The 12323-nt window shown below is 32.6% G+C and overlaps 1 protein-coding gene and 1 non-coding gene across 5 annotated transcripts in view; one reads left to right on the top strand and one right to left on the bottom strand.

Annotated features, from left to right (window-relative positions):
- The window catches only part of LOC106707312 (stromal interaction molecule homolog), a 37509-nt gene extending 29496 nt beyond the window's left edge, over window positions 1-8013 (top strand). For 2 of the 4 annotated variants that reach the window (XM_045683490.1, XM_045683489.1), the window contains exons 7-14: window positions 918-1037; window positions 1601-1768; window positions 2409-2543; window positions 3042-3165; window positions 3843-3905; window positions 6668-6761; window positions 7269-7439; window positions 7554-8013. In XM_045683490.1, coding sequence (XP_045539446.1) covers window positions 918-1037; window positions 1601-1768; window positions 2409-2543; window positions 3042-3165; window positions 3843-3905; window positions 6668-6761; window positions 7269-7439; window positions 7554-7926 — 1248 coding nt within the window. In that variant the 3' untranslated portion in view covers window positions 7927-8013. Of the gene's footprint in view, window positions 1-917; window positions 1038-1600; window positions 1769-2408; window positions 2544-3041; window positions 3166-3842; window positions 3906-6667; window positions 6762-7268; window positions 7444-7553 lie in introns of those variants that run through there. The other 2 variants (XM_045683491.1, XM_045683492.1) reach the window with 2 other exon arrangements.
- Window positions 8014-12070: 4057 nt separating this feature from the next.
- LOC123722279 lies at window positions 12071-12154 on the bottom strand. The gene has a single exon (XR_006756460.1). It is a non-coding gene; the product is annotated as a small nucleolar RNA Me18S-Um1356 (small nucleolar RNA).
- Between the last annotated feature and the right edge of the window lie 169 nt (window positions 12155-12323).

Below are 12323 nucleotides of genomic sequence, written 5' to 3'. Positions count from 1 at the left end.
CACTGCAATCACACACAACCGAATTAAACATTCATTACAAAAATAATCAACTTTCAAGTGTTAGCGATTGTGTATTTTTGGGTATAACCGTGGACAAACATTGCAGTTGGAAACCACATATAGAGAAAATTGTCAATAAAACAGATCGATTTGTCTATCTACTAAAGAGGATAAAGCAAATAGTTAACATAAACACTGCACTGATAGCCTACCACGCTTACATATCATCAATTCTGAGATACGGAATAATAATATGGGGTAATTCAGTAGAGGCAGATAAAGTTTTCAAAGCTCAGAAAAAATGTATCAGAGCAATATGTGGTACTCACTTCTTAGATAGTTGCAAACCACTTTTTAAAAGACATAAAATCTTACCGTTGCCCTGCCTATACATCTTAGAAATATGTATCTTTGTGAAAAAACACCCTCAATTTTTTGAAACATTTAGCGATAGTACATATAGCCGATGTAGACATAAAAATAGACTGCGTTTACCTCAGATAAAGCTAAAATTATTTAAGGAAAATGTTTATTGTATGTGTATCATGATATTTAATAATTTACCTTCAAATATTGTACAATTGCCTTTTACACGGTTTAAAAATCAATTATTTAATCTGCTGTTGGATAAATGCTATTATAGTGTTGAACACTTCCTAGCTGACAATTTACAAAATGTTGACCTAATAATAAATAAATAATTAATGACTAAAATAATCCTACTAATATGATTTTATATAATAAGGTTAAATTTGCATTCAATATAATATTTGCATGCCATACGTGGCAGAATATGTTTGTTCATCTAATCATGTAACACCATTTGTACCATATTCTGGCAAATAAATTGATTATTATTATTATTATTATTATTATTACTATTGTTTCATTACATGTTGTAATATTTTATATTTTAGGAGAGCGTCACAACAGAGAAACGTAACTTAGAAAAGAAGTTGCGGGAGGCGGGAGACACGCCCCTACTAAACTCCGCCTCTTCAGACCTGGAGGTGTCCACGCTCAAAGCTGAAATTGAAGTGAGTAAATAAAAATATATTTCTCATACATCGTTACGACGATTATTTTCTTACATTAATATGTAAGAAAATAAGTTGAAAACTTCATTTTATTTGTTTTTTTATTTTAAGGTGGCAAACGAGTAAGCAGTCACCTGAATTCGCCGAAATAGCGTAGCGACCGCGGCTCATAGACATCCGCAATTGCAGATGCGTTGCCTACCTTTAATCGATTCCTTTATTACATAGTGAAAAATCAAATTTCATAAATTGTAAATTATGTAATACTAGCTTTTGCCCTCGACTCTGCGCGGAAATAAAAAATAGTTTTTTTTTTAAATTAGCCTATGTGTTTTTCCAAACTATGTTCTACATCTGTACCAAATTTTATCAAGATGCGTTAAGCTGTTCTGGAGATACCTTCAAATAAACATCTATCCATCCATCCATCCAAACTTTCTCATTTATAATATTAGTAAAATTTAAGACACACATTCGCTTACTAGATATAGAACCTTGTATTTCGACGTTTGTAGAGTTGATGGTATTATTGTTGACTTACAATTTTCAACTCTCCCACGTAGATGTTAAGGGCGGAACTCCGTCGTGCGGAGGGTGAGCTAGAAGACAGATGCTGGGCGCCACCTCCCGGCCTGCAGCAGTGGTTGCAGCTCACACACGAAGTAGAGAACCGCTCCTACTTGCGGAAGAAACAACAAGCTGATCTACAATTACAACAGGCGAGAGAAGCCGTGAGTATACCTTGTATATAACAGTATAACCTAAGTGATTAAACGAGTCATTGTCTGGTCACGACGGACGACCTCTATAAGCGAGAAAGTCGTTTTAGTGAGAGAACTCTATAAGCGAGAGTCATGTCTTGGTCTCTCTGTTCTGTTATTGTATCATTTTTATTTCATACTAGCTTTTACCCGCGGCTTCGTCCGCGCGGAATATAAAAAATGCACACAAGATAAAAAAAGTTCCTATGTCCGTCTCCTAGTTCTAAGCTATCTCCCCATCAATTTTCAGCTAAATCAGTTCGACCAATCTTGAGTTATAAATAGTGTAACTAACAAGACTTTCTTTTATATATATAGATAGAAGAGAGAATGATTATATTATATATAACAAAAGTGACTACAGTTGAATTTAAATTTTACATGACAAATACGAATAAAGTTGACGACTTTAAAATGGAATCAATTCTAATACTTTTTGTTTTATAACCGACTTACTTTTTCCTGCGATTCGTCCGCGCGGAACTAAAAAAAATAATCTTAACTAGTCTATGTTTTCTTTCAGACCTTTTAACAAACATCCATCCATCCATTAACAAGATAAATAGGTATATTTGATTTAGTATGCCTTAATGTTGTTTTATGTATTCAGTGTGAGAAGTTACGTAAGAAGAGGTCGAGTCTTGTTGGCGCGTTTGTTTCAACTCACGGCAAGTCAATAGACGACGTGGACCGCTCCATTGTGGAGGCTCGCACCGCTCTCAACGAGGTCACTCAGGAATTACAGGTTATTTAACAAATTCTAATCAGTTTATTGAAAAAAAAAAGTAGTCTATAACATGCCTACATATACTAGCTACCTCCCAGTGAAAGTTCTATAAAAATCGTTTCACCCGTTCCGGAGATTACCCGGAACAAATGTGACTTCCGGAAAGACATAATTTTTTAATTTATTTTTACTTATAGGTCAAGATAATTACATCCAGATAAACCAATTTCATTATATATAGAGACGAAAGTCAAAAAAAAAAAACAGTCGAAGAAGTCATTTAAATAAAAAAAAAATGGAAACCACAAAGTAGATCTAGAACTAATAGAAAAAAATAATCCCAAAGCAAAAGTCCTTCTGTTTATCTTAGTGTCTATTTTCACTAGCCATTGTTATAAAAGTAATGTGCTCTGCTACTAAGTGGAAATGGACATTTAAACTCAATATAGATATTAAATGCCACCCTTAGCACAATAACAACTATATTCTTACTTATAATCTTTTTTTTGTTTTTAGGAGAGAATGCATCGATGGAAGCAAATCGAGCGTTTGTGCGGCTTCAATATAATAAATAACAACGGATTGCAGTTCCTTGAGAGTACCCTCTACAGGACAGCCAATGGACGACAGACAGGAAGGGGTGAGGATTGAAAAGAAATAAAACCTTCAAATAGCAAAAGTCAGATTTGTATTTTTGTATGTAACAAATGAACTCAAAAATTACTGGACTGATATAAATTTTTTTTTCGCCATTATAAAATTACATTATCACCAAGTAACATAGGCTTGGATAAAGTCGCATAAATAGTTATTTATTATTTACTTATTAAAGATGTGTTTTTCCAGATCTATATCTGTGCCAAATTTCATCAAGATCCGTAGTACCGTGCCGGAGATACCTTCAAACATCTATCCATACATCTAAACTTTCGCATCTTATATATATAAAAGAAAGTCGTGTTAGTTACACTATTTATAACTCAAGATTGGTCGAACTGATTTAGCTGAAAATTGATGGGGAGGTAGCTTAGAACTAGGAGACGGACATAGGAACTTTTTTAACTTGTGTGCATTTCTTTTTATTCCGTGCGGACGAAGTCGCGGGTAAAAGCTAGTTTATAATATAAATAAAATAGGATGGTTACTTTAACTCCTATGATAATGTTTTATTTCGTGACCTTAGATTAATAAATATATTATGATCCTTCGAGTCTGATCAATGCATGTCTTAGTAAAAAATGCAGTTAATTTAAATGTAATTCAATTTTGTATATGAATGATAAAAAAATATTTATCTTTTTTATTTTTTATTTCTAGTTCGAATGAGCAGTTCTCAAGACGATTTGAGCGTGGGTGATGACGTGTCGATATGCGGCTCCGGTAAGTTAGACGACGCGTCCATCTTTCATGAACACGTCGAGTGAACTGAACCAAATACGTGTTGGGACCAACATTTGCCATACGATATATCACTAAATTTTAGTTTGACAAATGTTTGACCAATTTTTTTTTTAAAGTTTTTGTCGCAAATTCGAATGGCATCTATGAAAATTTGAAATGTATTAAATTAATAGTAATTTAATTTGAAAAAAAAATTAAAAAAAATCTTTAGTTTTAAATAAAAATATAATAAAAATGTCAGAAAAGACAATCGAAAAGAATAAAAAACGGAAAGTTTCAATGATTTTATAAAAAGACACTACGTATTGTTATTGTTCCTTTTTTTAATACATCTTTACCCTTATATTATAAAATGTTGCCTTAATATATGTTTTAATTGTTACACAAATTTATTTAACAATAATAACTATGTCTATACGAAACAAAACTTAACTGCCTATTTACAAATGAAACTCGTAAAATAGTACTGGTAAATCTAAATCTGAAAAATTATAATAATATAAACAAAATGAAAACATTCAACAAATCTTATCTTATCTTTTTGTGTATAGAATTCATAAAAATAAATGGCTTAAGTCACAAAATACATAAATCACAATAAATAATAATTAAAATAAAAACAGAAAATATAGAAAGGCGTCTTAATATTATTAGCGCGTTAACACCCCTAAAATTCTATAATTCTTATAACTTATTACTAACTTAACTCACAATCCATGCTAAGTTATAATCTTACTAAATAATTTATTCATCCCATTTAAAATCTCATAACATGTAAAATAAAAAAATCTACTTTTCCTACTTAAGGTTTTTAAAATCTACCCACATTAATTTAGTTACCATAAGTTACTAATTTCTAGGATAATTTTATAAAATATTATTTAATGCTTTTTAGTGGGTATTTAGCGCTCAAATATACAATTTAGAATTATCGTTTATTGTACTTAATATGTTTTAGTACAAAATACAGCAGCTCTTAAAACAACAACGATAGATTTAAAAAAACATTCTTTTCAATTAAAATGCACTTTAAAACATATAATTATTTCATGTTTTATTTTAATTGGTACATAATACAACATTTTATGGCAACACTATCATAGACAAAACGACATTTAACGAAATGTTTACTAAAATAATCTTTAGTGACGTGTTATTACTACTTAAATTAATGTTTTTATTTGCTTAAAATATATAAGTCATAAATCTTAAAGGGATATAAAACGTCTTCAAAACTATAGTAATAAATATTTGATATGTTTATAAAATAAATGTTCCTCAAAGAGATCTGTATATTTTTTAATCAAATGTGATACAAATATCTATGACATTAATGTGTAAAAAAAATATAAAAGTATTTTTGGATAAATGTTAAATTTGGTAGAAATTTTTGTTTTTAGTTCTGGCAACATTAACATGTGTCAAGTTTAAAAAGTATTGGCAACATTTTTATTTCGAGAATTTGTGAGGTGTTTGTAATTTTAATTGATTTAATTTATAAGAATTATTATGTATCAGTTTTTTTATCAAATAAATATATTTTTAAGATGTTAACTATCACAATCGATAGAAAGCTTTCAGGCTTTATGTGCGTTTCGTCTTTTCACGTATAAATTTATAAAATGCACAAATATATTCTTGTTTCTTTAAAATTCTATTAGTTACCAAAAGCATGTATGAATCGTCAAATGTTTGTTCGCTTATGTGGGTTTGGGTTGTGTATCATTGCATGTATAGTTGTATTCATATATCTCGGCGGCTCGAAACATCGTAGGAATCGCTGCGCAGAACACAATTTTGGGTGGTAAAGGGACGCGGTGGCGCATCGGGGATATGACCTTGAGCCGCTAAGATATTTGAAAAGACGTATACTGTTAATATAACATACATATGGCATTTATAAAATTGGGTTCTCAAGTCAATTTATTTGTAGTTGACAGAAAAATAAGAGAAAGTTGTGTCTGCCATGATTCTAGGTAAGTCTAGCCTTGACAAATTTACCGAATTGTATTGATAATTTAGATCTAAATAATTGTTTCTTTTTTTCTTTAGGTACCTTTTTTATCCTTCACGTATTTGTAGGTGCCTAACTTTATCCTATTTATGTATTTTGTTCTATGTCATAAATACAAATTGTGACTATCAACTGACATTGAACTTTATGCGTTTTAATATAAATGCCTTTTATATGTATTTAACCATTTCTATGTATCATAATCATTGTGTCATGTCCTATTTTAGTCTTACTTTTTAAATATTGCAACATTTTTTTTAATCTGTAGTATTCTGTAGGTTCTCTTTTGCACGTTTGAAAGCTTTTGACGATTGTGATATTGTTTTATTTCTCCTGCCTATAGCTTCCCCTCAGTGTTGCAAACTTTTAATAGACTAGAGCTGCTTTATATGGCAACATTATTATACAGGTAAGATATTAAATAGTATTTTTAAATATATTGCTTGGTATAGATGATTAATAACTTAATAATGCCTACACTAAAATATACGTACTATTTCATACATGCTTTTGGTTAATGTAACAAAACTAAGATATTTTATTTCAAAAATGTAACAAGGGTATAAATATTTAAATAAATGTAATATTTATTAGGTAATATTGAGTAATACTAATACTGAAAAAAAATTAAAAGTAAACTAAATGGGTTTGTTAATGTTAATTACAAAATAGATGTGTATGTTATAGATCTTTTCAATTGTTTGTATGAATGATGTACAATTTCCAGTAGCCGACAATTTTGGTTGGCGCGAAGATTCATCAGGAAGCGAAGAACACGACTCACCTCACTATCCTTTAGATCTGAGACTTGCTGAGGCGAGGTACGTTTTACAAAATTCTGTCGTCCGGGACTCCTTACGAAATTTAAGAAAAGACTTCATAAGTAGTCTATGTGTTCTTCCAAGCTATGTTCTACATTTGTGCCAAATTGCATCAAGATCTGTTGAGCCGTTCCGGAGATACCTACTAACAAACATCCATCCATCTGAATTTTTGTATTTATAATATAAGTAAGATCTATCTTCACGATAATAAAGATATTTAATAACAATTTGAAAATGTAAATTGTTACACAAAATTGTTATGTTATATTTTAGGAATTAACGGTCCTTCGAATCGGATACAAACAGGCACTAAGTGCTAATCGAATGTGAATTTAGGATTATGAAAATTCTTATTGTATCAACAGTTGTAACACAGTTTACATGTAAATTTGACATCTTTAGGACAGATCATGAAAAGAAACAAATTATCATGCAATTAAAATTTAATACGAGACTTACGTCGTCGTTCCACTTACGTGCATAGAGACTGATATTAAATTTCAGATTGCAATTAGAAGAGCGTTTAGCTCAAGAGGCTCGAGAGCAACGGCCGGAGGACAAGCGGGAAGAGGACAGGAGGTACGAGAGGTCGCGCGGCTCTCACGGCGACGTCAGGAAGAGTCCTCCGGAGGACAAGCGCAAGGAGCCCGTGCAGTTCATACTGGGCGGTGAAAAGTGAGTAGTCATATGTCATACCGTCTATATGACAAATATTATTTGATGCACAGTCATTGTTGTTTTCTTTTATTTGTATGTATCGATGAAGAAGCATATTTATTTCTTCCACAGTGTTAATTGGTCCGGTGACGACTTAACGCGGGCGATTCATTCCCAGTCGCAGCCGCAGCTGCGCGCGTCAATGCGCAGTATAGGCGCCCCCCTCCCGCCGCCGCGCCGCCCCCTCTCCTCCGGACAGATGGTCCGCTCTCGCAGCACAGACATAGTACCCAATCCAGACGATCCCAGACCTCCGCCCAGGAACCCTTTTACCAAACAAAAACCACTCCCCGAAAATAATCAGGACTCTGCGACTCAGTCTAGTAATACTCCCCCCGAAGAGGAGTCCACGGATTCGTCTTTGATGGACGATGAAGGACTTCCTAAGCCGAGAAAGAGACGCATCCATCTTCCGTTCGGGAAAAAGAGCAAGACTCCGGCGTGACAGGAACAGAATGTTCGCGATGTCCGCCCCCGCCATGTGCAGTTTTACACGCAAACTTATTACGTCGGATATCGGGTAGGGATGATCGATGAATATCGATTCTAAAGTTACATCGATGTTTATGATCGATATATTTAAAATGAATTTGTAAAAAAAATCAATTAAACGAATTAAATCTTTAAATATTTTTGAACAGAAAGCATAATTTAAAAAATTCTACGAGATTATTGTATTTTTTTTTAATTTTGACGACATCGATGTTCTTATCGATATTTTTACAATATCGGGCATCCCTAAATTCGGAACAGGAATTTTTTGGTTTTGTCATTTTTATTTATTAACTGTATTAAATGTGTAAGTAGCTCAAAGTTTTCTTCAACCATTGTTGTCTGATATTATTTTTTCGCACGTTTGTTTTTGCACACCCTGTATTTGATTACGCATAATTTAATAAAGTTTTTTATTTTATTTTAGTAGTACTTAAATTTTTTATTCATTGAATTATTGGAAACAATATTTTTGAAGCAATCTCAATGGATGTACGTTTAGTATTTAGGTATTTTAGATATGTTTTTTAAATACATTTGGAGAGTTTATGGCTTTTTGGATTCCAAATTTTTATTTACCTTGGCCGATGATATATTAATAAAAAAAATATTTTGTGGTGCAAAATTATAAAATGGTGGTTTTAGTAAATGTTTCTACTTTGTGACAGTTGTATGAAATGTATGATTTTCCCAAGGATTTAAAATGCAATCATTAGTAATTAAATAAAATCTTCCTCGGATCTTCCAAATCTTGTTTAGTAAACGCGATGTCTCGACTAATCGAACAGTTAGCCAAACTAAACCTAAGCTAACTAAACGGTTAGCGACACGGTTAGTCGTGCGATTTTACTGCCGGAACCCTCGTTCAAGACTCGCGGTTAGTCCATGACTTGCCAGTTTACATTTGAAATTTTTTGCAATAAGAATATAAGTAAAATATTTTGTGTACATACATATATACATTATTTTATATTTTAAATAGAAACAATTAAAATAAATATTTATTTTATCTCAATAATAACTGAATAAAAAAAATCTTAATAATGAACATGTAAAAGACAAATATGACGATTTAGTTATTATATACTTTATATTTATTGTAACAGTATTCAGTTTTTTTATTTGTTAATAATTTATTTATGTATTTATTTAAATATGTCAAATACATATTTTTATAAGTCACAATTTTAGCTGCGAAGTTATCCCAAGGAAGTGTTTTAGTGAAATTTTAATATGTATGTTTTATATATGTAAAAAACTAATTATCACACATTTTGTTTTCTTTTTTTTTTAAGAAATGGGTATATTATACGATGATTAATTTGCCGTGAAAGTGTACATGTACGATGATATTAGATAAATGATAATTTATAAAATTTGAATAATAGAGGTTACATTTATATTATTAACTAATTTTATATGTATTTCTATTATTTAACACGTTCCTTGCCACTGAGATTTTTAAAATGCCGCATGCATTGTACTCGCCAGGCGAGACGCAGTGAACGTGTTAAATTTTCTACTAAACTTGTAGAAATGGTTGTGTTTATCATTCGAATGCTAGGATAATTTATTGATCGACGAAATAATGTCCATTACAAAACAACGTATCGCATCATTCCCTATTCTCGTGTATTTATGATAGCGATATAGAAGATTGTCCTTTAGTTGTGTGTTAGAATAATTTTAAGACAATTTGGTGCTAAATGATCGTCAACAGACTGAAAACACGTAGTGGAACCACTAAACTTAAGTTCCTTGCAGTTTCATATTTTCATGGTATCTAGTTTAAAATTGACAATAAACTTTATTACGAATGTTGTGGCTTTGATACTTCCAAGTTTCTAGTTTTGAATTTAAGCTTAACCTTGAATTTTCACTGCAGAAGCACTTAAAAAACATTGTCAACTCTCATTCTCAAACGAAACTGTGCATATTCGAGCAACCCATAAGGTTTCGTTTTTACTAAATTTACTACCAACCGTCAACTAAAATCTACGATTACGATATATGAAATGATAGCTTTGAATTCGTTCTGCGGTAGTTGAAGTCACTGTGAGCTAATTCTATCTCTATAATTAGTTCGAGTTTCCAACATCCCTACAAATCACTAAAATCAACACCAAAATCTAATAGGCACAAAATACCACGGCTTATAACCTGTCCAGTGGATTATAGAAGTCATTGTGTAACATAATGCCTGTTTTGAATTGTCAGTACAATATCGCTAAAAATCCGCCGCTGGCATAATGTAAACAGTAACTAGTGCCAACAGTCCAGCGCCACTGTTCAACTGTACTGGCATAATGTGAACAAAGCATTGTCACTTGGCAGCAGACGGTTGGTTCGAATAAGCGTGTTCTTTGCAATATACTACTTAAGTTGGCGTACTTAAAACAATCAGTACAATGGGATGTCCATTTTGTTAGAATTTATAAAAACAGAAGAGACCGATTTTATTAGGACATTTTTTCACGATGTGTATATTTTTTTAGAGCTTAGATCTGATCGCTGTGTTTATAAAAAGACAAGTCGTGATATTGTTACTTTGAAATGTAAATAAATTGGTCCTAAAATGTGTTGTGTATTATTTATTTAGTGCTCCTGTTTCTCTCTATTCCTTTATCAATTTGTTAGATAAAACACAATGTTCTGAATAAGTTTTTAATTAATAAATTATAATTCGATCTTCTCACTGCAACATCTGATGCAAACTTGAGGCTCGTACGAGGGGAGGTCCAAAAGTTCGCGGAATGAAAGGGTTGTCAATGAAATATAACAATAAATTTATTTTTCCTTTTCAATATAATCACCCTTAAGTCTAATACATTTATTCGATCTATGAATTAATTTTTCTAAACCATCGAAAAAATATTTTTTGTCTTTGGCCTCAAAATGGGCCGAAATTGCCTCCTTCACTTCATTATCGTCGGAAAATTTCCTTCCCCTTAGCTCTTTTTTTAAATTTGGAAATAAATAAAAATCGCTAGGAGCCAGGTCTGGACTGTAGGGTGGGTGAACAAGTGGTTCGAACCCATGTGTGTGCAGAGCAGCCATGGCAACTCGGCTCTTGTGAACCGGCGCGTTGTCTTGCAAAAGCAACACACCCTTGGCCAATTTTCCTCGACGTTTTTCTTTAATTGACTCCTTTAACTTTTCTAATATGAGTGCGTAGTATTCTCCGGTTATAGTGGTACCTTTTTCTTTATAATCAATGAGTAATATTCCCTTACAATCCCAAAAAACAGTGGCCATCAACTTTCCCGCCGATTCTGACACCTTGAATTTTTTGGGAGGTGGTGTACCCTTTTTGTGCCATTGCATGGACTCCTGTTTGGACTCAGGTTCAAAGTGATGAACCCATGTTTCATCTCCAGTAACAATCCGCTCCAAAATCTGCACGGGCTCGTCTCCACACAACTCCAAAAAGTGCTTAGACGCGTCGACGCGCTGCTGTTTTTGAAGCGGCGTGAGCATTCTCGGCACCCATCTTGCACTGACTTTTGTCATGCCCAGGTGGTCGTGCAGGATACGCAAAATAGTTGTATCTGATACTCCAACAAATGCAGATAATTGTTTCTTCTTCAAACGTGTGTCTTCGAGTACAAGTTTTTCGACTTTTTCGACGATGTCTGATGTGGTGGCGTCAGCTGGCCGCCCAGAGCGAGAGTCGTCTTCAATTGAATCTCGACCATGTTTAAAAAGACCATGCCACTTATAAACCATTGTTTTACCAGGGCACTGATCTCCATAAACGGCTTCCATTTCATTTAAAATGGTTTGAACGTTTTTTCCTTGCTTGGTAAGGAATTTTATCACAGCGCGATGTTCAATTTTCTCCATAGTTGCAGTTTGCTTCCGGATTGACTTGTTCAGCAGGCGAGTACTCGTAAACGAATGGCACTATAGGGTTGAAATGTTATATATATACTAATTATGAGTGCCCAATTAGTATGACACTAAGCGAGCTACCCTATCCCCACTCCATCCCCTCCATTCCGCGAACTTTTGGACCTCCCCTCGTAGATATTGAATCTATAAAAAAAAAAACTAAATAAAAATCTACACATTTTCAAATAATTTATTATAAACAATTTATGTGCCTCAGTTGGTGATGCATGTTAAATGAATTCAATCATGATTCTCAGTGAAATGGTGTATTATGTCATCATTTAAAAACACTATCATATCTCTAAGTACCTAAATAATGCTAATAAAACAACTATATTTCAGAGATATAATAATTATTATTTTAATTATACAAATAAACCATCAAATGACTCACCTTTTTAAGAAGTTGAAAGTCAAGCGAATCAGGTGTATAATTCAGGTCTGTAAAAGAAAAAAAAA

This window comes from Papilio machaon, chromosome 22, assembly GCF_912999745.1.
Source record: "Papilio machaon chromosome 22, ilPapMach1.1, whole genome shotgun sequence".
NCBI classification, from domain to species: Eukaryota; Metazoa; Arthropoda; class Insecta; order Lepidoptera; family Papilionidae; genus Papilio; species Papilio machaon.
This window is presented reverse-complemented; position numbering and strand designations above follow the sequence as displayed.